The sequence below is a fragment of the Pleuronectes platessa genome, chromosome 16 (genome assembly GCF_947347685.1).
Source record: "Pleuronectes platessa chromosome 16, fPlePla1.1, whole genome shotgun sequence".
Lineage (NCBI taxonomy): Eukaryota > Metazoa > Chordata > Actinopteri > Pleuronectiformes > Pleuronectidae > Pleuronectes > Pleuronectes platessa.
Genome location: NC_070641.1, coordinates 17,714,067 through 17,737,517, shown reverse-complemented (window position 1 = coordinate 17,737,517; position 23,451 = coordinate 17,714,067). Strand labels below are relative to the sequence as shown.

The window sequence follows — 23,451 nt, the reverse complement described above, 5'->3', positions numbered from 1 at the left end:
AACAAACTGCATCACCCACATTAAATCACAAAGTGTGAAGAAAAAAAAGAGCCAAATAACCATCGCATGATGTCATGAAACGACTGGGCAGTTTGTCTTTTAGCAGAATTGGCAGCGGCGTTCGTGATTACTTTGGCCGGGCAGATTTCCAGTCAAAGCGCCTGTGTCTGCTCTCAGCCGCCGCAGTCTCAGACTCCATCTCAGGGCACATAAATAATGTCCAGCACAATGTGTGGAGCCATTCAGGCGCAAGGAAAACTAGATTTTTCCTGTATCAAATTATTTTAGCCTTTTATAATAAACACAACTACATGAAAAAGAAGAAAAATCAGTCACAGTAAATTCATATCAATCTTTATTGTATTTAGAAATCCACGCATCAAATCTTTTTTATCATTTTTTTGCCTTTACCATTTACAACAGGGAAGAATGAGAGACAAGCTAAAAGTCATGCCTTTCCCAGCAGGCGCGATGCACTACAGGATGGGCTGAAATGGAAGGAGAGGGGGAATACATAAAGTGCTTTTGTCAACATTTTTCTTCTTTTATTGAAAAAAGGATCAAAACAAAAGGTTTGAGGGTGGAAGGTGAGGACAGTGTGGGGTGGGGGAGTTTGGGGATGTGACAGCAGGAGTGCAAGTGAAGAGGGAAAGAAGGTGACATGTCGATGAGGAGGAGGAAAGTGGGAGGGGGTTTTCATCTTTAAAAAAAGTGTTTGAATGAAACAAAACAAAACAAACAAATGAGTGGTCTCAACCCAGGATGAGGCTGGACTTGCCCCCGGGTGGGTTTCTTCGGCCACCGGCGATGGCGTTGCCCCCTCCCGACGGGGCAGAGGGCTGTGGCGCGACCTGCTGCTGCTCCGGCTGCTGCTCGTCTGGCTCCACGTCGTTAGGACAATCTACAGATGGAGCAAAAAGAGGATTTAATAAAGGCTAATATTCAACTTAGTGCAAAAACAGATGGTGTCTGGTTGACAGTGCATGTGATCAGGTTAGAAATTATTGAATGCATTGGGACCCAGCCACAGTAAAACGACCCGGTATCTGGTGTAATTGCTGCCGTACAAAGGCTGATCTAAACTGGTAAACTGTATAACAGATGGATATGAGGTAATGCCTTCATTTAATGTCTTTTTAGATTCTCTGACGACACAAACAGTGACTCAACTCATATATTGAGTTAATATTTAGTCACTGCATTTTGATTTGTAGGCTAGAGCACAAAAGAGGATAGCCCATTGTGTATTAATATCACAAGGCTAAAGCCACAGGCTCTTGTTGCACATTAGCAGCTGAATTGCTTTTGAATTTGCACATTGAAGGAGACTTTTTGACTTAAATGTCCCAAATAAGGAAAATGCTTTCTTTTTTTGTGGTGGGAAGGACACTCAACTCCCAAATATTCTCTGCTTGACACCAAAGCGAGTTCAGGCACTTTTGTGACAACGGCATTACTCACATGTTTATGTTACTGGTGCCACAGATGTTAGGACTACACAGCCTGGTGGAGCTCGCATTTAAATTCTGTATCTGGGTAAGACAACTCGATACTGTTTACTCAAAACTACCCACTCCCTGCTGCAAGTTCAGTCATGAGCTCTGGAAAATATCCCAAACACTGGGCTCTGACATATTCTGGAGTTCACCTCCCACATGTGAAGAATCTAGCAGGAGATTATCTGGATCAGACGCATTTACACTAACAGGAAACTTTCTGGAACATTCAGACGAGGAGTAGAGCATAAAGGAGGCAGAACCTGACATAAACATTTTGCTGCATTTGTGTTTAGACACCAGCATTAGCCCTTATCATCAAACCTATCGAATCACATCGTCTTTTTAAGTTGATATTTTTCACTGCCTCTTCTACGTGTATGCCTCCAGTTTTTCATCTCGACACATTGGTATTCTTCCATTTTCACGTCAGAGTTCATGTTAGTGCCATCAACACGCCCACTCCCTGGCTGTCAAGTTTACAGACTGGATTTTTACTAGGGCACAAAAGTTCCCCTATATGTCCAGAGGAACGGACTCAGACATTTGCCTTCTCAAATACAGCCCCTGTGGAAAAGTTCAGGAACAGGTCCAGACTTTAGGGCATGTATGAAACAAACCACAGATCACAGTGTGTTAACAAGTGCTCAAGAAGTTTTGGATAACATACAATCATTAAAACACACAATACCTAAATCATATTTGAAAGCAGAGCAAACAATAAATCTCATAGAGATGTTTGGTCGAACCCTCCATTATCTGCGGAGCCAGCCACTCTCTTACCAACATGCACCTGGAGGTTAATAAAAAAGCTTTTCATGCTAAGTGAGGCCTGCCATCAAAGAACAGCTGCCTGACTACAGACCACCACTCTATCATGACAGGGGGAAAACCACCTTAAGGATATCATGTGATGTTGACTTTGAAAGCGAGAACATGTGTACTGTATCTTAAAAAAAAAAAAAAAAAAAAAGTCAAGGAATGGCAACAACATATGGGGCAGAACCAGCCACCACAATCTGATCATTCAGAGTCGAGGGAGAGTGGAAGTACCTGATCTGTTATACTGTCCCATGCAGCTATTCACTGGATAATCTAAGTCATGCACTGCTGGTTAGACATCGTCAGGGTGTGACAGGCTTTTTATAGACTGTCCAAGACTTCAGGGTACTTACCATCATTTACTTGTTCTTGGCCATTCTCACCCTACGAGGAAAACATGAGACAAGAATGTCAGATTAAACAAAATGACGTTTTCATCTGCACATACAAGAAAAACAGCCTTCCTGTATTTCCTCTATATAAATCCCAATGCATCTGCTTTAAGACGGCACAGTGGCAGGCAGATTCTGGACACTGTTAATAAAACTGCCACAGCTGCGAGATATAACAGATCCTCTGCTAAATTGTCTTGGTCTACGAGGAGGTGCTGTTACTCATGTCGCTAAGCCAGGAGACGAGGGTCATTCTTACAGAGCACCATCTAGAAGTCCCTTATTCAAATCAAAACTTCTTGTTACTGCCAGTGAATTACTTCTCAACTTTCTGATTCTTGAGATGTGATAGATTTTTAAAAGATAAGGCGAGTCTTTGTTTGACTAGCATCCTGTTTCATTCTTCATTCAAATTTCTCAGTATTACCATTTAGCCTGTGTCTTCAAGCGAAGACTGGCTCATTCCCAGAATAAAAATTAAACCTCAACTGGGATTACAAATGTCAATGGAGAATATCTATCAAAATAACATCCTGGGTCTGTTTCAACTGGATGGATAAAGCCCCTACATCCACCACTGAATTTTCCACTGAACTGTTCAGAATTATACTTAATCTATCACCATGTGCTTCTCGGCCCTAAACTAGGCCATGGCTCTGTTGTGGAAAAAGTGTCAGTCGGAATGAGTGGTACCTCTCGGTTCTGGTTCCACACCAAGGCTGCACCAGAGTTGTGGATGGTGGTCAGTTCCGGTTGGGGGTTCTTGGGGAACATGAGGGGCTGCTGGCATCGCCTCAATGGGGCCGAGGGCTCCCCGCACAGGGTCCCTGCTGCTGCCCCAGCTGGGAAAGGAAGAGACAGAGGAATTGAGCAAGCACTTTATTACAAGACTGACAAGAAATGGCACTAAAACATCAGCTGTCACTTAATTTTTTTACTTTATGATCAAACGATTATAATGAAGCCAGACAGGAAACACAAGAGACAAACGATAAAACATGCGTCAGGTTTCAGAGCAGCAGAGTCAAGCCATTAGGACACTAATCCAATTATTCATAAAACCACCCCAGTCTCAGATTTTTCTAACCCATGCTCACCACAAGATTCATCTTCTTAGATCAGCTTTAAATGGGGAATTTTACAGAGATAACATGAGACAAAATCACAGAGCATCAACAGAAAACATCACCAAATCCGCTCGGGCGTCTGCAACAGACCCAGAAACACAGTGGAATACTTCCAGGCAGACAACCCGAATGCCAAATCTCTCATAACCCTGCAACGCACGCAGTCTCCTTTAGCAGAAAGAGCATTAATACCCTGCGTTTGGCCCAATGTGGGGAAGCAGGCTTTGATAACCAGAGCCACATAAGGTAACAACCCAGCTCTAGCCTCAGAGGGCCAGGGAGGGGACAGACCGTCTTTGTCATGAGGGAGAACAACGACTGCTGAAGAAGCAGAGGAGTGGCCATTGTTGTTAATGGAGTGAAGTGGATCAGAGAGCAAACAAGAGCTCCTTCACTGCAGGCTGCACATTTCTGAATCTCATCAATGGTGAGTGAACGACACACAGCAAATGGAAGGAGATAAAACTAGATTGATGGGCTGGACAGTGATGCATTATGTTATCATCACTATAACACAGAGCCGTCTACTTAATCTTATAGATCTCCTGGGTGCATCGTATAAATGTACGAATCACTGGTGCACAAGCTTTGAGACAGGAACAGCCGTCATGCTGCTGCTGGTTGTTCTGGCCTCCTCTCGTATGGCTCTGCTCATCATGGGGCCAGAGTCTGATGGCAGTTCAACAAATCCAACCGCTCTGGTATCTTAAAATCCTAAAATCCAGACCAGCAACCTGCCAGAGACTCTGGCCGAATAACAATATGCTTATGTGTATTCATAAGCAGAATATCAGCACATTCCTACAGTCAAACTGCTTTTAAACATTTACCTAAACCATTAGTTTATATATGTATATACACAATACTAAAAAATGTTTGAAATGTTAAGTGTATTCAAACAAAAGCATTAAAAGATGACACTTGAAAAACTAAATGTTGTCCTGGTCGCTCTTGGATGATCCACAGACATTGCTTTTAAAAGCTTTCATTGGAAGTATTTACAAAGCAGCAACAGGGTGTAACAGGACATTGTTTTGACATTGTCTGAGTGGTCAGGAGAAGACTTTTGTCATTCTGAAAAGCCGAAACTGAAGACTACAGTTGTGCTTACAGGTTGACCTAAATAATTTCCCCCTCAGACCTACAGTGCACGTGAATACCAGGGCTGTCTGCTGCCGTACCATGTAAAAAACATGTAGTTTGACCCCGTCCTCTCTGCACTTCCTGTGACTTTAAAACCAGGAAAAAACTAAATGCAAAGGAGTGTTTTCCAGGCTGTTGACAAACCTGTGCAACAGTAATAGCTATTGCAAAGGGTAAAGCATGAGAAGGTGCTATAAATAAGGATTCACTGGTCATTTGCAAATGATCTAGACCGGACAGGATGCCAAACCAGACAAACCTGTCCATCTGCACGAGGAGTTCATACGCAGGCCAGAGGGATCGCAGAATACATTTAAAACCTGCTAATGCAATATAGTATTGCTCATTCAGGCAAACATCCTCATCCAGCTGCATTTGTTAAAGTGGGACAACTGAAATCGACCCAGACCCAACTGAGACAACACAAGCAGGAAAAGACTTTACTGTGAGCAGCTGCTGGCTGCAGCGGTCAGAGGCTTAAGTGATGATTTTAGGGTCAATTCCTCATTGTCCACACACACACAGAAAGTTTAATTCACCATGTGATCAGTTTTCTACTCAAGTGGCAACTGTGAAAACACCAGCTCCAACACGGCTTCACCGGCAGCTTCACAATCCTGAGCTGGAAATGAATCCTACTTCGGTTACGGCTTCAATTTTCCCTCTTTATCGAATCTGTGAGTGCACACCGACTGATTAGCTGTGTAAAAATGTCAATCCCTAATTACAACAAATAAAAATAATACGAACTAAAAGGTGAGTATGTTATGCTAAAGATTTATCTGGATCATTAAAAAGATAGCGGCTGGGATAATTATGTCAGCCTATATTCATTTCTCATTTAAGCCTCTTGTGGCTGTATGCTCGCTGTGACCTTGACAACTCAAAGCCATTTGCAGGTCTCATATCCCCGCTGCGGCATTCTTATACCTCTCCTCATGTCTACAAGATAAAACTTCCCGTGTGTCTATAGATAGCCACACATTTAACCAATAGACACATTTTTATCTGACCCATTTCTTTCCATCGAGGCTCAATCCTCCTCCTATGTAACAAAGCCTAGCTTCAAATTACCCGTATGCCGCTGCTCCAAGGCTTTTTGGCCTTAACACTTGTGGGATGTTCTTTTCTGACAGCCTAAATGGAAAAATACTAAATAACACTTCAGCTTGTGTGTTTTCCTAGCTCTAGTTAAAGGAATTAATTCCATGGGACTTTTTGCTTACTTAAGACTTCTGGTGGTTCTGCCTACTTTTGCAAGAATGAACTTGCAAGTACTTAGACACCCTCCTCGTTGTAGGACTTAAACCAAGACAAATGTTGCCTTGTAAGTCCAAACTCTGTTGTTTTCATTCACTTGTCTCTAATGTAATCACATTGAAAATGAACTAAGCTAAGTTAAAGATATATTAGACTGAATTACTTGGTGGGTTGTTCCTCCGATGAGCATGGGGGTCCTCAGGTTCTCCAAAGATGCTAGAGGCCATCTTGTTCTTGCGCTGGGGGGTGGTGTTTTCATCTGTGCCGAAGACGAAGCTCGTTTCCCCACCTGGCGGTCGTAGTACCCTGGGGAACAAGAAATTATAAAAAATATAATGTCCATTGGCAACCAGGCTCCCATCCCCCCACTCTTTAGACCAATTTAAAATGCAAGGCCTTCATGTCACACGCTATCGATCAGCTTCACAGTGCACACATAAAATTAAAATCTATAAAGCAAAACAAAAGATGGGCTCGCCCAAAGCTACTTACAGCAGTCTACCCTGCTCCACCCAAACAAACAAAGTCCACATACATGAAAAACACACAGGCCACCAGCAAGGTCTACACTCTCCGAGCGCCGGCTGTCAGCCTGTCAGACAGCCAGTCACAATCTCTGCCCTGCAGCTGACTCCAGTCGCATACAATCAGAGTGTTAGCTGGCTAGTTGCTGCCTCTCCTCAGCACAAATTCCTCTGCAGTGACACACTAGGGGTTGGTGTCAGTTCTTGGTAGCATTGTTATCAAATTATTTGTTGAGGAAATACAATTTAATGTCACTTTTGGGCCAGTGCTAGACCATAGAGGTGAAAAGTCTGAGGTCCACAGTCAATGTAGGTCACCCAATAAACAGAGGAGAACAATATTAGAGAGGCTGCAAGCAGGCCAGTGCGTGGTTAACAATGACCACTACCCATCAACATTCCTTCCACCAGAAGCTCGACAAAAGGAAAACCCGTTTTTCCCTGTGCTGTGCTGTGCTGAAGGACAGTCGGGTGGACGAGGGAGACTGATTTGTTTGCTGAGCCCCTGCTGGACCCCTCCCTCTTTTTTTCCAGAACACTCTCCTCTCCTCAGAGTCCCTGAAGCCACCAGCTGACACATGAGCAGCTGTCCGAGGGCCAAGCGGGCATATCGAGTCCAAAAAAACAACTCGTCTTCGGAGGCACCACCACAAAGAAGGAGACTACAGGAGGGAAGATCCACACCACGTGGACTGCTCCAAATTTTCTCGATCAATCCCTGTACATACACACACACACACTCACATCCACTAGTTTGTGACACTTGTGATGCGACAGTAAAGCCTAAACCAGACTTCACCTCCCGGCCAGAGGGGATGAGCTCATGCTTTCCACCCGGATTGCGACAGGGGGAAAAGCTCTTAGCTGCCTGGCAGGAGACCCCACCCTAGAATGACACAGCAAGTAATATCAAATGGCCTGGATGTTTAGAGGCGGAGAAGGCAGCTTCAGGCAGGTGGAGCCAGGGCAGATAAAGCTGAGCCCCAGAGCCAAAGATGGCATGTCTGATAAGGGTGGGGAGGCTTTTGATGGCCTTCAAAGATTTCAGCCTGGTTCTGCTTCAGGCTGCTGCAGCGGCTGCTGCATGGATCCCTTTGGTCAGCCAGCAGCAGAAATGACCAGCAGCTCATATGAGGGGGGCGCAAAAGCAAAAGAGCTAAGGGAAGATTTATGAGCTTAGCTTGCTCAAAGCCCCCGCCCAAGCCCCCATCATCATCATCTTCATCATCCGCAAACAGCAAGCGACTTCACAACGCTCTATGACTGACCGACATTTGACATGCTCACTCAGCACAGGGCTCCGAGGACCCGGCCTCACCTTAAAGTCGGATTCAGAAAAACTAACGCTGACATCATTTGAAGCCATTTTCTCTCCTTTCGCATTGTTTTCGATGCACAGGGGCGGGGGGGGGGATACATCCAGACGAGACGCATCACTTACTGGAAAGCTATGACTGCATGCCTGGAGGATGACTAGGCGTCTCAGTGTGTCCCCCCCCCCCCCCACTAATATATAGCTTTAAACAGACACTGTGCATGCATCAGATTCATCTATTAAAAAATGGACTTAATCCAAGATCCTTCAGATTTTCTCCAGCCTTGAATGGAAATCAGACATAATGAGATATGCAGACCCTCAGTCTGGTCTCGGATTCTCCCTGTAATCAATCACATATTTGGACTCTGGCTCATGAGCAGTTTCTTTGTTTAGAGAATAAACAAGTAAAACATATTTTTTTTCTTCTTTACAACGACATCCTGAATCGCAGTTAGAGTCACAACAGGAAGTGAGCTGTGACTGGAGGTATAATAAAAAAGAAAAAAGTTGTAATGCAGTGGGCCCCAAGTCAGAGTCGAGCTAGCATTAGTCAGCTTAATAACCAATAAACAGCCACAGACCACAAATCTCCGGCCGCGTGTTGGATTCGAATCATTTCATTTTCTTGATTAAAACTCGCGTGTCCGCTCGTGCTGCGGAGCTCGCGCAGGTTAACGAAACTAACTTGGGCGAAGCTAACGGCTGTGGCGCATCGGTCTCCCAATCAGATTAACTTAATTAGCAAGACTATGTGACAGTTTAGCTAAATCCACAAAGATCCTCTCTGCAGTCACCGGCGGGCTAGTGTTAGTTAGCTGCCTCTGAATCCGAACCAGGGAGGGGGGAAGGAGGCGTACTGCTAGCGGCTAGGCGGCTCCTCCGCATCCCACTTCTTTTGTTCCTCCGTCAAACCGCTCCATTTCGTTCGGCTTGTTTTTTTTTGGGTCTTTACCTGGAACTGCTCTTGGCACCAGCCTCCATTCCTTTGTAGGTGGTTGTCGTCGTCATCTTCAGGGAGAGCCTCGGTGTCTCGGGCGGGCGACAAACGGTCAGTGGCGGGGCAAGTAACGGTGGTGATAAAGGGGAAATGTCTTCCTCGGTTCCCGCAGAGATGCGACGAGATGTCGGCTCCGCCCGTCAGTGAAAAACATAACGACTCCCAGATCCGCTGGTTCTGCGGTGCCAGCCCACCAGGCCCAGCCCACCGGCGGCCGGTCCGCGTTGATTGGACGGGACGCCGCAGAACTCCGCTCTCATTGGACAGAACCCCCCTGGGATCGGCCTCGCTTGTTGGTGGCTGAGTCCAGATCCCCCGGGGGCCTCGTGTCCAATCAGCCCACACATCTGATTATTGATTATGACAATGTTCGGATCGGTTCAGAGGGAAGAGGAAGAACACGGGTAAAGAGCTGGTAAAGATAGTGGGACTTAAAAGTCCAGTGAGTGAGATTTAGATTTAGGTTGGGAAGTTATATTATAAAATATACCTAATGATGTATTCATTTAAATTGTAGGAATTATTGTTTTCTTTACCCCAGAATTGGCCCCTTTATATTTGCATCGGGAGGCCGCCATGTTTTTTTACAGTCGTCCAAACTGGACCAAACTAAACACATTGAGTTTTTATGACAAATGAAGCTGCAACATGCAACTACACACTGAACCTTTAATCTTCATTCGAATATATTATATGGAGGATATATAAAAGTATACGTAAATTGATGGAAGCAGGTGGCAACAACACTTGAAGTATTATGACTATTGAATCATACGAGGTAAAACATAACCTGGTACGTCCAGACATTACCTTCTTTGCTGGGACAAACATGTTTTTACTGATGGTATGATCCAATAGCTGAGGGGAATTAAAGGGCTTTTTAACGTACCACCTTCTCGATTGCCTCAGATTCATTCAATAAGTCTAATCCTTTTGGATCACCAAACTGAAGAGCAACAGAGGAACATGACTAGCACGTCATAAAGGCCAAATATCTCAAATGAATTACAATAACCAAAGCACATTTTTGTGCTCTTGCAGTTCTTCAGATGTCTTAATTTGGTTGCATTTCTGCCCAGAAGAGAGTCAGACAATTTCACTGCAGAGACAGAGAGAAGAAAAAAGTGAAAGTTTGGAAAAAGACAAAAGCTTTATTTTAACAGGCATCTGAACAGACAAGACAGATGTTTATGAACTGAAACATCTCTTCAGACTTCCCAGGACTTGAAGCTTGGCCAAGTCAAATGATTAATCAAAACTTTTCTCTACACATCAGCTACTATATAAAAATGTATAAAATCAAATGTGTTTTTTCTGAAGAGGACAGAAACCAAATGACAATCCAGCCCCATTCCCAAACTGGACATTAATGTTCACTAAGTGATAGCTGGTGCCCAAATAGAACACTGTAAGAACAGATTTGCTGGACCCTGACCTAGCATAGCCCATCCACATTTGAACAGTAAAGTTAGTTTAATTAATCCTCATTCCATCACCAGTCCCCTCCGTCTGCAAACCTGGAATCAAGCGGTTCAAACTGGGAGAGGATGTCATTGATATTTACCACGATACAGCATGAACAAACAAAACCTGAACTCAGCGCGATCTGGATGTGGTTTATGTACAAAACAGAAATTGGAACGGAAGTAAGAATTATAATTCTATACAGCAGTTATGTGTGGCAGAGAATTGACAAGTTCATCTGAGAGGAATTCTGACACGACAACGGGACATGTTGCGAAGAAGCAGCCGCTGCGCATCACAGGCCGAGAGAGAGTTGGTTGTGTCGAGGAGGGAAATGGTGAAGAATATGGTCCATTAAACCAGGCCCCCCGTCTGTTGTTGAAACACGTCAATTGTATCTTCGTCTTCCATTTCCAACTGTTGAGATAAAAAACTGTTATTCACACATGTGAAACGATAAAGTTCAAAGTATTAAGTGAAAGGAAATCTATAGTAGAGCGACAGAAGGGGGTAGAGCATGTGGCTACAATATATTGGGTTGTTTATTGAATTGTTTTGTCCTCTAATGCATACACAAAATGTTTCAGATTGTGTGTTTTTTCCCCACATTATTGGACAGTGTAAGTCTATAAAAACTCTAGTTTGTCTTTTGAATAGGAAACAACAGCAATGCAGCCACGATCAAAACACATCTTAGACAATCGCAGCCTGCATGGAAAGGCGTGCACATCATTTCAGTAATGTGCAAGTTGTGTCATCTCCAACTTTGAATTGCAGCGAGCGCATTGGCCTCAACCTACAGTGTCATATTCCACACAGGTTTGTGAAAGCACCCAGTAAAATTGAGTTTAGTGTTCAGTGAGGCATCTACATGCTCCCTGTGGTAACATGCTCTAAACCTCCGCCAATATTTTCTATCACACAAACTAGGGATGTCACCAGTACTGATACTTTGAGTATATAAGTGTTTGTGTATGTGTTAGTACATTGCGTGTGCAGCCTCAGCTTTTTTCTTGCAGTCATTGAGCTATTCTGTTTTATAATGTTAATAGTCTTTTCTTTTTATTTATTACTTGAAGGCTACATACCCACTTTAGTTTTTTGTGTTTTAAAATGTTTATATAAGGTAATTGGGATTTATTGTTTTGTTTCTTCCCTTGGCATCGAGAATAGTGGAAATTTCATGGCATCAGTATCGACTGCTAAACCACAAATTGCTAACTAACATGAGCATCCCCATGAAAGGGGACAGAAAATATTGCATGGAATATGCAGGCCTTACTGATTAAGTATGACACAAACACATCAGCATGAGTCAAGACACACGTGAAACTGCATGAAATATGTTGAGGTTAACATTGTGTTCTGTTTCAATAGTTCCAACTCACCTGTGATGGTGTGTCCGTCTCATTTATTGGTTGTCCATCGAATCTGAACCTGATTTGCCTCATCGACACTCCCTGGGGAGACAAGGACATGTAAACCTTTTAGTGAAGTAGAGGAAGAAACCATTTCCTTCACCTCTTCCCATGACTTATATCACAGGAAGAACTAACCAGGTGGCTTTTTACAAGTAATGGGAATATTTAACAGCCCAACAAAATTTCACACAGTGATATCATATGAAGAATGTCAAGGGAAGGCTACCACATTCTGTATTATCATACGGTGTCAGTACCCACTATCAAAGGCTATTTGGTTGGGACATTTTAAAATTAAAGTAGTATGCTAAAGGTTGACCAAAGTGATTGGGGGATTTCATGATAAAAACAGGGATTCACTGTGAGGACCACAAATGTAGTTGTTAGTTTTTGGCTGGACCAAACAATGGAAGAGTTAAGGAACATTAATGTTAAAACTACAATTAATGCAAATACTTTATCAAAGTTATTTAAAAGATAAGTGTATACAGAGGCCAGAAGAGTAAATACAAGTAAGGTTTTGGGCAATAAAAAAAAGAAAAGAAACTTTAGGGTTAGGGTTAGGGTTATTTATATCTTATAACTTTACAGATTAAATCACTTTAAATCACATTAAAAATCTAGTAAAATTAGCATTACTATAAATTTGTTCCTCTCAATTGTCTGTTGCAAACAGCACCCGCAGAGCTTTTAAGTAAAGAGGAGTACTGAAGAATATCTTGAAGCACATCTTGCCTTGTTTAAGGTGTGTCCTCTGAAATTTGAGGTTCAAAGAAACACTAGTTATTCTGTCTCCTGTGGTGAAACACAAATGATGAAAAACATCTGGTTTATACTGTAGTTTAAAAAATGAGCTGCTTGACAAACATGACTCTTTTGACCTCCTTGCAGTCAATGGAGTAGACAATATGGGGATTAGATTGTTTCAGTCTTCCATAGAGGGGAAAATTCGTTTGACTTTAAAGGTTGTCAGAGGTTGTGTTTGATTACATATTTTTCTCTAACATATACCTTTTTACACTAAAATTCGCAGGTATAAATAGGTTTAAAAAAAAAAAAAACTGGATAAACCCACTAGAAAGGTGATCAGCTCCTCCCCATTGCCAGTAGAGGAGTCTACTTTTCTTTCTGCCCCCCCCCCCCCCCCCCGTGAGTCATGTTTGACATCACCAACATGTCAGGATGTCTTTCGATGTTTGCCAGCATTGCATCTTGCATGATACAAAGGCTATTTACTCGCCGACGCCCAGATGCTCACACAGGTTGGGCAGAAAAAGTGCAGCATCAGTGTGTACACTGCCAAAATAAAAAGGAAAATGAGCACGTCCATGTCTTTATCAAACCCATTAGACTACTCTTTTGGCCGAGGTTCATTTAGCATAATTGAGAAAGCTTTAAAACTATAGCTCCAATCACCTATCACTTAGTACATGTTTGATGAGTGTTAAAGGCTGAAATTGATCCCTTATCATCTCGTCTTTGAACAACATTAAACATGCATCATTCGAAGGTCCTGCTATGAATCATCAAGTAATGCAAGTAATTATTTCCATCTTATGTAAATGTAGCATAACTTGGCAACAAATCTTGCTTTTCAGGTTGAAGGAGCGTACCTGAGTAAATGTTGCTCTTCGATAAATATTTAGTCATATGAGGTCTCTGCTGTACTAAGAGTAATTCAATTTAACAGGCCTTTTTGTCAGCAGAAATTTTAACATAGTAATAGTTGGAAAACCACCAAGTGTAACTGATAACTTTAATAATATCCGAGATGATGTATTGTGTGACGTAGATGTTATAGAGGAGGCTCTTGTAGCCGACTTGAAGCAAGGTGACAAGATTCCTTTTGAACAAAATGAACAAACCATAAATGGACATAAGGGACTTCTTACAAACAACTGGACCTTCCTTAATATTAACACTCAAGGATAAACTATTTTCTTGGTGCCAGCTGTTGCAGCAGTTCTATAAACTGTCTGACGGACGTCCTAAATCCGTCCTGAAACAGCTGTAGCACAATTTAAGCTTCTCCAGCTTGTGGAATAACTCTCTGCTCCCCCTCGTATGAGAAATCCTAAACCAGTGGTCCCCATACCGGAAAAAACTAAACCATCATCCTGAGAAAAAACCATCATGATAATCATCATCATGAAGGTTCTAGTTGCTTCTCACTGATAGTGAGTGATGCCCACCTGCCTCTCGCAGTAGGCCTTCATGAGTTTGATGAGCGGCGTGTGTCGTTTGATCTTGAACTGCACTACGGATCCATCCTGACCCGCTACCTTCAGGTTAATGTGTTCATTGTTTTCCGTCTTGACGGCTTCCTGAGGGACAGAGGCAGAAAGAACAGCACGGTTAATGTGGACATGAAAAGAAGCAGAGCTGGAATATTGATGCATTGGTTAGTTGATCCACCGAACAAAAACAAAACAAATAGCTCTGATCTCGCAGAATACCACCTAGGTTACACCTTTACAAAAACAAAGAGCTACATTGATCAACAAAAAGTGTGATCAATTTGTGCTCTCGTAACTCATGATAGGCAGCTATTAATATTGTTTGCATCCTACAGACTAAACAATTCATTGATTAAAGATTAAAGAAAGAAGAGCAATCAGTTGGTTGGATAAAGAGCTACAGGTGCTTGCTTGCATAAGTTTGGGTGAGCATCTCCTCCAAAACATCAAGGTAAGTAGGGTAATATGACATATACACAGTTGTCAGTTTATTAGGTACACCTCGCTAAAACCAATGCAGTATAATACAACATTCCCTCTTCGTGAGGGTTATAAAGGTTTTTGTGGAAACTTGATTGGTGCAGTTCCGGAAGTTGCTGTCTGTTTGTTACTATGCCAACCCCATACATTGTAAATAAAGATGGACAAAAATTCTCCTCTTCCTCACTCTATCATCATGAAGCTAACAGTTTGCAGATACAAACACTGCCACCTTCAGTCTGCACAGGAGCAAATGAGTGACAGAGCTGTGATGATGAGGCTCCACACATGTTTTGAACAATCACAAGTCAGGACACACATTAGTGGTACGATCTACCTAAAATTATAGAAACCCTCTTGACATGTGCTACTTTATAGGTTGGTCCATGTCTCATCTGTCTACATGGAGGAAGATCATTTTTTAACTTGAATGTACTGTATCCAGCCACCAGGTGGCGATTGAGAGACTTTGGCTTCACTTTAGGGGAACTATCAAGTCGTCCATCTTCACATACCAACACTGATTTGAATAGCCAGAATAATAGGAACACCGGTGAATATGACACAATACAAAAGTTGACTGTTCTTCGTACTTAGACCAACACAAATATCCCTGTATGGCCCCTGGTTGACTTATAAGCAATGTTCCAGAGAAATCTGTTTTTATGCAACATGATGCAAGTGTAAATTGTGAAATTAGGTTTCTGCATTTGACAAAAACGGACATCCCCAAGTGTTAATAGATGGATTCATTGAGCTTAACTATAAAAACCTTCCTGGAGCATAAGTCCTTTTGTTTACACTTGGTTTCAGGGGCATTCGTGATCAAAACAAGCCACAGTTTGACGTCAGCAAACAGAAGAAACAGATGAAAAGAAGATACCACAAACTTCCTTCCACTCACCAAAATTACCACACACACACACGTTTGTACTTATATCTTAGTGAGGACACTCATTGACACGATACATCCCATAGCCCTTCACCTTAAATCATCTAAACTAAATGCCTTAACCTAACCCTCAAAATGTCCTAAATCTGTATGGTGTTGAAGGGTCCTCACAAAGAGACAAGTATAGGAACACACACCCACGCACAGGTTGTTGGACCAGGGCACGCGCTGAGGCTGTGCGCGCCTGCGGATGCTCGTGCACAAACCTTCCGGTCTACCAAAGCGGGATGGTTGCTAGTTGAATTCCGGCTCCTAACTTTAAGCAGGTGAAATAGAAGAGGCGAAAATGTGGGTTTTTCCACGAGCCCCGGTGCCACAGACTCGCTGGAGCAAAGTGGCTCTCCTCAAACAAAGCGGAAACACTCACCTTTGGTTTCTCATCAGCCATGGTCACTCTTTTGGCGCTTCTCTATGCTGCCACACAAAGAATACGGGTGCGCGCACGTACTCGTCCCCGTTTAAAATTTCCAATCGAACGTGCGCGGCCCCGTGCCGTTGCGCGCCCACAGCGCCGGGCCCCGAGTGGCTGCTGGTTGTCACGTGGCTCAAAGCGCTGCCTGTGCGTGGGCGGGAGAGCCTCGATGCGCGTTAAAGAAGCACTCAGCATCACATGCACGCGCACAGCGAGTTTTCACGTCTTCTTAGGTTAATGGCGGCGTTGATCCCATAATTCTCTCTGCACCGCAGCGCTGAGCCTTCATTAAAGCTGCTTGGACATTATCAGCGCACAGAGCAACACACACACGCACAGGACAGGTCCCATTTTCACCTCATGTTTCTCTTGTCCAAACCTCAAACCCCAGCAGCCATCTTGTTTTTCTGTCTGACGACGAACAAGAACTGAACCTCCATTAAAGGAAAATTTTTACACGAGTGTGTATTTGCACAGAAACAAGTTTTGAACGGATCGCACTCCATTTATTGACTTGTTTGCATTTTGAAATCAATCCCAATATTTTGATGATCATCTCAATCCCCCTCTTGTGTGAACCTGGTTCCACGGAGCGTTACGATGACTGATTATTCGTGGTTTTTTACAAATTCATCAATCCCGTCTTTCTCAGTTTTCACTGTGTGTGTAACGGCGGAGTCGCATCATGAAGCATAAACAGCAGATCACAGAACAGGCAGCAGGGAGGGCAGCCCTCTGACGTCATCACACATGCGCCGCGGGGGGCTTCGGGCTGAATGACTGAGGCGCGTAAGCAGCACCGCTCCTCCTGTCCATGGCGTGAACCGTCCACAGCGGGAAACTCGGGCGTGTTTTATATTCTACTGCGCTGATAACGTTGTTCACAGATGGAGGAGGTTGACGTCGAGCCGGCGATCACCGTGAGTAACCGCTGCAGCTCGGTTCGATCCTTTTTGTTTTACCGCCACTTGTCAGTTATGCTAACAAGCTAACTGCAGCCGAACTACCTGTCAATGCATCTAAGTTGAACAAACCCACTCACTCCTGGAACGGGTGTCAACCCCACGACGAATAACACCAGAGACACACGTGAGGCTGAAGAGTAGAATAGATCCGTCAGGCAACTCAACTCAAACAGAAGACGAGGGCTGGAGTACATTTCAATTTGACAAAACCCTGAATGTGAAAGTAACTACTATGATTTCCAGAGTCAACCCGTGCATTGTAATATGTCTGCATTCAAATATTATGTCAAAAAACATCTTTCCCTCAGCTTTTTAAGATAAGATATGAAAAGGTTATTAAAGCAGCAGGCAAGTCAGTGTGAGGTAGACAAGAGAATCAAAAATCTAAAAACTCACCTTTCACTGTAATGGTTTGTATAGAAATGGTATAAAGTAAAGTGCAGTGGCACAGGATGACTGCTCCAGCAAGTAGAACAACATTTTTTTACACAGGAAACACAAATATGCAACAGTTATTTTATGCTAAAAACACTGCAAATATTATAAGTAGTGTGACATGACCACCGTGTTGTGGAGTCTGACAGCCGTGGGAAGGAAGGACCTGTGGAAGTGTCTGTCTCACACTGTGGGTGGAGCAGTCACCGAGGTGTTGTCCATGATGAAATTCAGCTTCGCCAACATCTTCCTCTCAGTGGAATCCAGAGGGCAGACAGGACCGAGCTGGCTGGCCTCACCAGTTTATTTAGTCTTTCCCAGTATATTATTAGAGTGTAATGACCCTGTCTCTCTGCAGAATATTCCCGCAGCCAGTCATGGGAAGCACTTGGGATTCGCGTGGGGCCCTGGTGACATTCTGGTGTATGAGACCCTTTACAAAGGTATGTGTCAATACTAACACAGGCTCCCATTCTATGTTTTTGCAGTGCTTTTGTGATGTGACTTAACATTCATGTCTTTCTCCCCTTGTGTTTGCAGGAAGTGCCGGGTCGGCTGCTTGTCCTTTCATCCACGAGGTCAGGAAAGACGAGGACATATATTCCCCTATTCTGCGCAAACTCTTCAACGAGTCACACCACCTCTTTGTTGGCCTGCAGACGATCAGAGAAGACCTGCCGAGCAAGAACAAAAAACCTCAGTAAGTCTTCGAGTCTTTTGCACTGTATTGGTACCTAGTGACATAATTCAATTCAATTCAAACAACTTACATTTTTCCCAGAAAGGCAATTTAGTCAGGCAGTCTACCAATCACCAACAAAATCTAGACAAAACAAACACAATCAGCCTTCAACCTTCAACATCCACGTGCCAGTGACGACAGATCGTAGCCAAGTCAAGGTTACTCAAAATGATAAGTGACTTCAAAAAACATGTCAATTACTTACTTCACAGGTTTGTCAGCATCAGTAAAAACTACAGATCTGTGATACGAGCATGTATGGAAGAACTTCAGCAAGTTGCAGGTGAGAATTCTGACATATAACCACAACAGTTTATTCACACTGAAGACCAGGGTGATCTCAAGGACAGTCAAATTTACCCCTTTGTCTTTTTTGCAGTTTCTACAAAAGATGCTCAAGTAGCAACACAATATGGAAATCAGGTATGTACTGCTGTTGTGTACATCTGGGTTGCTAAATGCAACGACATTATTCAACAATTTTTTTATTTACTCAAATGAACTTTTACATTTTTGGTTTTATAGTGACACTGTCATGACCTCAGTTTTGTTGTGTCCCAGGTGTCCATTCTGTTGGCCATAGAGCTGATCTGGAATCTGTGTGAAGTGCTTTTCATCGACGCAGCTCCTGGTTAGAGTTTGACTTTCTGCCTGTTGTCAAAATCCCCACCTTATGTTTTGTAATAAGTTTTATTGTGATTTTGAAAATATATCATTGAAGGAAGTGCATGTGTGTCTGTGTCTGTAGCGGGTTCCCTGTTGCTCCACCTTCTGGACTGGGTGAGGCTACACAAGGCTGACGTGGATGAGAAGGCCAGAGAAGTTCTGCAGAGCGAGAGCCCTGCTGAGCACCACGACTACTGGGATGTGGTAGGTGCAGCACATGCACACATGCATGTCTGTTTAAAACTTGCAATAACAAACATCTGGTGTAGAGCTCCATGTGAAATCTCAGTTGTCACATTGTGTGTCTGTGTTGTGCAGGTGGTGAGTTATGTGCTGCAGGGCAGGTTGGACGAAGCCAGACACATGCTGGTGAAGCAGGCCACCCTACAGCCTGCTGCTAGAAAAATGTACAAGCTGATGGACTCTCTGCTCAGCAAGATGCCCTTCTACAATGTAAGTTACAGTATGACTGTTTCCTCAGAATGACTGATTGCAGGGCTTCTGTAATTTAAACAACATGTCGGCTCATTAACCAAACTGTGGTGGCTCTCACCTCTGAACTCTCTCAGCCTGGTGGAACCCAGACGTTGACAGAGTTCGATGTGAAGTGGAGACACTGGCATGAGGAGGTGGACCGCTGCCTGCAGGACAGTTCTTTCGCCAGCAACAGACACCTGGAGATCATCTGTAAGGTCAGTGACCTCTCTGTGTATCTGTAGTAATCTATTCATGCTACTGGAGCTCCCATTCTCAGGTATTTGCAATGTCTTGTTGCATTTCCTTCATTTAAAGTGATCGCAGAGTTTCTAAATCTTAAACTAATAATCCAATACCTCTTTTTAGATCTTAGTTGGGGATGAAGACACTTTGCTTGAACACAAGGAGCTGCTGAGCACCTGGTACCACTTCCTGGTTACGAGGCTGCTGTTCTCCCAGCCCACAGTGAAGCCCACTGAGTTACATTACTATGCACAGGTACGTATCACTAACTGCTGCTGCACCAGTGAACATTTGAAGTCTCTTCCACCTCGTTCTTTTTATTCATCTTGTTTATGTATTTTTCAGTCGTGCATGACCATGTTCCTGGACTCGAGGAGCGTCCCAGAGCCCCTGGATAACATTTTACTAGCAGCCTTTGAGTTTGACATCCATCAGGTCATCAAGGACTGCAGGTAGGACTTAGGATTTAGTAGGGCGTGCAAAGTTTTGCGCATGCCCCCATTAATATGTATTTTCTTCAATTTATAGTTTCTAAAATAACTGGGTGTTAATATTTGAAGAAAGATTTTGTCTGTTATGTGTTTGCTGTTTACTTTACTTAGTGTATTTCCTTTTAAAGGTAAACAAAACCACAATTTGCCCATATGTCACTTTTGAACACGACTGTACTTCCCTACAGTCTGTTGTGTGTTAACCTTTCATCCCACTTCCCCCTTTTCTCCCCCCCGGTGTCTCCAGCATTGCCCTCAACAACTGGTGGTTTGTGGCCCATTTGACAGATCTGCTGGATCACTGCAAACTCCTGCAGTCTCACAATCTACAGTAAGCACTCTGTTTGGCCCCGTTTGGACTTGAACACACGTTGTTCCGGGAACTTTAACCATATCTCTCTGGTGTGTGTGTTCAGCTTTGGCTCCAACTTGAGAGAGTTTCTCCTGCTGGAATATGCGTCCGGCCTCTTCACTCATCACAGGTATGTGTGGTTGTCTGATGACTGCTTTCATTTCAATGGTGTCGCTGGCATCATGCTGTTAGAATGACCCTATATGATGTTTGTGTGTGTGTTAAGTCTTTGGCAGTTGGCGGTGGATTACTTTGACCACTGTCCAGAGTTTGGTCGCGTGTACCTGGAGCTGCAGATCGAGCGTGTTCCTGTCGACACGGAGCGCAAAGCCCTTAAGGTGCTCAGGATCTGTGAGCAAAGGCAAATGTCCGAGCAAGGTACCACTTTCCACATTCTCGATCTACCTGTGTTCCACAAACGCAGATAAAGAGGTCAATCCATCTGTTTATCCAGTGCAGCGATGACTCCAACCGTCAATGTTTTGTCTTCACTCAGTGCGGAGTATCTGTAAGATCATGGCTATGCGAGGTCTGAGGAACAACAGACTGGGCTCGGCTCTCTCCTGGAGCATCAGGGCCAAGGATGCTGCCTTTGCCACTCTCATTTCAGAGAGGTAAGATCCCTTAACGATACTTGCTCTTGATTCTCGACACGCTGAATAGTTGTCCTGGAACCTTGAGGAGAAAAATCTTAAAAGAACACAAGAAGTGAAGAGGGTTAGTCAGTTAACTCTTAAGAACTTGATGGTGAAATATTGATTAGTTCTACCGGATAATTTGCAAATACAGATAAGTTCCAACCTTATCTAAAATGGGTTGATGATTAAAAGTAAGCATCATGTTCATGAATCCAATCTGAAGTGGTCAGAGCATCATCTCATTGTTCAGGTGGTTTATATGTGTGTCTGTGTGTCAGGTTCCTACAGGATTACTGTGCCAAGGGGACGTTCTCTGATCTTGACCTAATAGACAACTTGGGTCCAGCAATGCTGCTCAGCGACAGGCTCACTTTCCTTGGTATGGACAAGCAACACACACACACACACACTGCAGCATCGGTAGCACTCCTCCACGGGTATCTGTCTCTGCAGCTTTCTCACAACTTGAATTCACATATCAATATATATATATATATATATATATATATATTCAGTGAGGGCAGATTGTGACTTGCAGCGCTTGTCTTATCTGTCTCAGGCTGTCACATGAGACTCAGACTCACAAACATGTGTACACACACAGAGATATAAATAAAGCTTAAAGCAGCAGCATGTGACTGTGTTTTACTGGAGGAAACAAAGTGAAAAGAGCCTAATCATGTACGTCTAAAATCTAGAGCACATTTAAATAAATGTTAGCGACTCATTAGCTTGTAAAAAAGATTTCCATATTCATTAAGAACTTAAATGAATCATGTGTTTCATTCAAGTCTCTTAGTAGAGAATCAGTGATGTCTAAAGCACTTTGGGAAGAGCAAAGACAAATTACAGTTTAGTGAAAGTAGATTAGCTGTAAACAAGAGGGGGAACAATTCTTAATTCACACAGATCAAAGGTAACATGATGCCGTTATCAAAATCACTGGTGATCAGAAACCTTTAACATGAGTCACTGTCTGAAAACATTGCCCTCTTTCTATTCTCAGGAAAGTACCGCGAGTTCCACAAGCTGTACGAAGAGAAGCGCTTCAGGGAGGCGGCCAAGCTGCTCCTCTCCCTCATGACGGCAAAGATCGCCCCCCGCAGCTTCTGGATGACTCTGCTGACTGACGCCCTGCCGCTGCTCGAGCAGAAAGAGGTCAGTGCATTTGGATTATAATGGTTTTCATTCTAACGATGATGTAGGAGAATGATAGTATTGGTTTGCTGGAGATACAGTTAAACACAAGGCATTCTGAATTATGCTATCTTATCACACATAAGTGAGACTACAAATAAAAATATGAAATAAAGGCTGATATTAAGGATTAATGTCAGTATTACTCAATTGTTTGGTTCATAAAACAATCAAATTAATCCATATCTATTCTGTTTACTGTCTTAGAGGAGTAGCAGCCAGTATTCATATTTCAGAAGCTGGAAATAGAGATTATATAATTATGCTGATTAATTGAAAAACAACTTAAACGATGAATTGAATAAATCAAAAATAGTTGTTGATTCATGTTCTGTAAAACTCCAATCTAATTGTCATCAGTAATTTCCTTCATGTTGTTCCAAAGGGAAACAAAGTGTTGACTATTGTTGTGTTGCAGATTTGATCGTCAAGCAACAACTTGTTTTTCTGTTAGATGTGGGGACACAGGAAGGAGGTTGTCCTGTGGTCTAAGATCAAAGAGGTCTTTGTTGTTGTTTATTTTAGGTGATCTTCTCCGCGGACCAGACCTACGAGCTGATGTTCTGTTTAGAGGAACTGACCTCCTCACTGAACAGCGCCCCTCCCAGCGCTGACAGGCCCATGCAGGTGTGTATCACGAAAAGAGATTTGTCCGTTTCAAACGATATAATCGTCACTGCTCACGTATTTCGTGCGTCCTTTATGTTGGCATGACCGTTAAGCAATACATCCACAAGAGGGCAGCACAGAGTTGAGACCAACCCTTACCCACAACCTGTTGACCGTGGAGGAGGTCCTGATAATGCACCTCTTGAGAAAATGGCAATAGCAGCTGATAATTGTGCCTGAGTAAATTTACACTATTTAGACGTCTTTTGTTTCCTATTAGCTTGTCGTGAAGTTTACCTCCTGCTCTTCATCCACCATACAAGGATTGACTGCAATATTAAAGACCATCTCTGATTCGAGTGTGTGTTTTCAGGAGGAAGACATTGAGCTGACCAAGGTGGAGCTCCTGAGACTCGCTCTGGCCAGGAACCTGGCCATGGCTATCGTCAAAGAGGGAACTGTGGAAACATGAGCGGTGAACTTAAAGAGGAAGGCTCTGCGTTTGCATTTTTTTGTACTGTATATAAAATTCAAGTAATCCAACCGTGGTCTTTGATAATAAAACTTCAACTTTAAAAGATTTTCCTTCAT

The 23,451-nt window shown here is 43.2% G+C and overlaps 3 protein-coding genes across 4 annotated transcripts; 1 reads left to right on the top strand and 2 right to left on the bottom strand.

The window, feature by feature from the left end:
- Positions 1 to 338: 338 nt before the first annotated feature.
- On the bottom strand, positions 339 to 9,276 carry LOC128459012 (jupiter microtubule associated homolog 1). The gene is made up of 5 exons (XM_053444099.1): positions 9,035 to 9,276; positions 6,404 to 6,546; positions 3,404 to 3,552; positions 2,672 to 2,702; positions 339 to 901 (listed from the first exon to the last, which is right to left on the bottom strand). Exons 1-5 carry the CDS (start codon positions 9,088 to 9,090, stop codon positions 753 to 755), a joined length of 528 nt encoding a protein of 175 aa, XP_053300074.1. The 5' UTR covers positions 9,091 to 9,276; the 3' UTR covers positions 339 to 752.
- Positions 9,277 to 10,210: 934 nt separating this feature from the next.
- Positions 10,211 to 16,161, bottom strand: LOC128459002 (small ubiquitin-related modifier 2). Its single transcript, XM_053444085.1, has 4 exons — positions 16,001 to 16,161; positions 14,157 to 14,288; positions 11,932 to 12,003; positions 10,211 to 10,960 (listed from the first exon to the last, which is right to left on the bottom strand). Exons 1-4 carry the CDS (start codon positions 16,019 to 16,021, stop codon positions 10,898 to 10,900), a joined length of 288 nt encoding a protein of 95 aa, XP_053300060.1. The 5' UTR covers positions 16,022 to 16,161; the 3' UTR covers positions 10,211 to 10,897.
- A 648-nt stretch (positions 16,162 to 16,809) lies between these two features.
- Positions 16,810 to 23,440, top strand: nup85 (nucleoporin 85). 2 transcript variants are annotated; one of them, XM_053443166.1, is made up of 19 exons: positions 16,810 to 16,965; positions 17,804 to 17,888; positions 17,986 to 18,145; positions 18,400 to 18,470; positions 18,567 to 18,610; positions 18,749 to 18,818; positions 18,936 to 19,057; positions 19,172 to 19,306; positions 19,423 to 19,545; positions 19,697 to 19,828; positions 19,919 to 20,025; positions 20,312 to 20,395; positions 20,481 to 20,546; positions 20,643 to 20,794; positions 20,913 to 21,030; positions 21,333 to 21,433; positions 22,061 to 22,212; positions 22,777 to 22,878; positions 23,234 to 23,440. In XM_053443166.1, the coding sequence occupies exons 1-19, from the start codon at positions 16,933 to 16,935 to the stop codon at positions 23,330 to 23,332; spliced, it is 1,956 nt and encodes a 651-aa protein (XP_053299141.1). In that variant the 5' UTR covers positions 16,810 to 16,932; the 3' UTR covers positions 23,333 to 23,440. The 2 variants fall into 2 exon arrangements, with proteins under 2 accessions (XP_053299141.1, XP_053299142.1); XM_053443167.1 differs by having other exon boundaries at positions 17,804 to 17,892; positions 17,990 to 18,145.
- Positions 23,441 to 23,451: the final 11 nt, after the last annotated feature.